Here is a 1,925-nt window from a genome sequence, read left to right as displayed (position 1 = left end):
AGCCCCCTGGGTTACTGGAGGCCCCCGAGGACGCCGCCAACGAGCTAAATCCGCGGCTGCCGAAAGGCATGAGACGTGGGTATGCCCTGCTGCCTCCCCTCCTCAAGGTGCTGTCTGACCGGGGGCACCAGGACTGGGAAAAGGAGGCCCCCAGCCTCCAGCCAGACTCCAGAGCCCTGCGGTACATGAAGAGGCTCTACAAGATGTCTGCTACCAAGGAGGGAATCCCCAAGGCTCACAAAAGCCACCTCTACAACACCGTTCGACTCTTCACTCCGTGTTCTGAATGCAAGCACCGCCACAGGGACCTCAGGAAAGGTAGGTGTGGGGTGACCTGAGGGGCAAAGGTTAAACAGGGCATTTCTGTGTGTTCTGTGCCTGCAGCATCATATGAAAACAGCTTATTTCTTTAGGGTTGTTGCTCTTTCAACCCTGATGGCTCTTCTCTTAAACTGTAGGTGTTTTTCATAACCTGCTTTTCCACTAGACATAGATTTCCCCACAGTTTGGGAACTGCCACGCAAAGGGTACGACGTTCAAAATTATACTGATGTTTCAGGCTGATTCATGTCATTATGAGTCAGAGAAAACTGCAATAGTTGTAAGTATGAAAAGTGGACTTGGAAGCTCTGATTCTATTTCATAAAAGAAAAAAACTACTTTTTTTAAGTAGTGATAATTACTCAGACTTGCTGGCAGCTGTTGGTCAAGAGATTTAAATAGAAAAAAAAGATTGGGCAGATTAATGTTAAAAAGCTCTGAAAGCATTCATTTCAGCTGTTTCATTTCATGGCTTGTATAATCTGAAGCAAATAGTTCCTGTTTACCCACGTCAACAGTGAAAAGACGGCTTCTAACTTCCTCCTGCACTGCTTTTCTAAAATGAAATGAATCCTAATACCTCTGAAAAACTTGAGTTTTCTTCGTTTTGTTGTAACTTCTTAACTTTTAAACCTTATGTCCCTGCCCAGAGTAGAAATTCTATATAATAAAAGGGAGGGCATCTAAATTGGTTTATTCTACAGCAGTATTTCTACTTAACCCGCTATGTGATAGTATTTATGTCTAGGCGGAAAATTAGGATGCATTAACACTACCAGATTTGTTTCCCTTCTCAGCAGGCGTTCACTCGGTGGATTTACTCTTCAACCTGGATCGCGTTACCGCTCTAGAGCACTTACTCAAGTCTGTCTTGCTCTATTCCTTTGACACGTCGGTCCCCACTTCTTCTTCCATTACATGCACGTGCCATTTGTCTGTCAAGGAGCATGATTTTTCTAGCCAAGTATGTCCCAGCGTTTCACACTCTGTAGCTTTAAGCCTGCACTTTGAAGGTAGAAAACGCAAGTGGGTTGAGATTGATGTGACTTCTTTTCTCCAGCCTCTGATTGCTACTAACAGGAGGAATATTCATATGGCTGTGAACTTCACTTGTCTGATGGGTGATCCACAACAGAACACTGAACTGGAAAATACTATTAATACGGCAGCGGTTCCCCCTTCTCTTCTTCTTTATCTGAATGATACCAGCGAGCAAGCTTATCACAGGTGGAGCTCACTTAGACACAGATGGAAAAACCCAGCACGGCCCAGGCAAAGGAATGGTCCAGGCATTGACCCTGTGGGTGACAAAGGAAAAGAGACTTCCCAGGGTAAAAGGGCCTCTCGACGGCGAAGACACGAGAATCCGAAAGCAGCGCCAGCAACTGCACCTTATAACTTGAGTGAATACTTCAAACAGTTTCTGTTCCCTCAAAACGAGTGCGAGCTTCACAACTTCCGCCTCAGCTTCAGCCAGCTCAAATGGGACAGGTGGATAATCGCGCCGCACCGGTACAGCCCTCAGTACTGCAAGGGCGACTGCCCGCGGGTCGTCGGGCATCGTTACGGCTCCCCGGTGCACACGATGGTGCAGAACATAATCT

General features: G+C 46.5%; 1 protein-coding gene across 1 annotated transcript in view; it reads left to right on the top strand.

The window, feature by feature from the left end:
- Window positions 1-1,925, top strand: part of GDF9 (growth differentiation factor 9) — a 2,221-nt gene that overhangs the window by 165 nt on the left and 131 nt on the right. The window contains exons 2-3 of the mRNA XM_009870501.1: window positions 3-318; window positions 1,119-1,925. The exon at window positions 1,119-1,925 is cut by the window's right edge and continues 131 nt beyond it. Of these exons, the coding sequence (XP_009868803.1) occupies window positions 3-318; window positions 1,119-1,925 (1,123 nt within the window). The remainder of the gene's footprint in view (window positions 1-2; window positions 319-1,118) is intronic.

This window comes from Apaloderma vittatum, unplaced genomic scaffold (genome assembly GCF_000703405.1).
Source record: "Apaloderma vittatum isolate BGI_N311 unplaced genomic scaffold, ASM70340v1 scaffold20425, whole genome shotgun sequence".
NCBI lineage: Eukaryota > Metazoa > Chordata > Aves > Trogoniformes > Trogonidae > Apaloderma > Apaloderma vittatum.
Note: the sequence above shows the minus strand (reverse complement) of the source record. Positions and strands in the feature narration are given on the sequence as shown.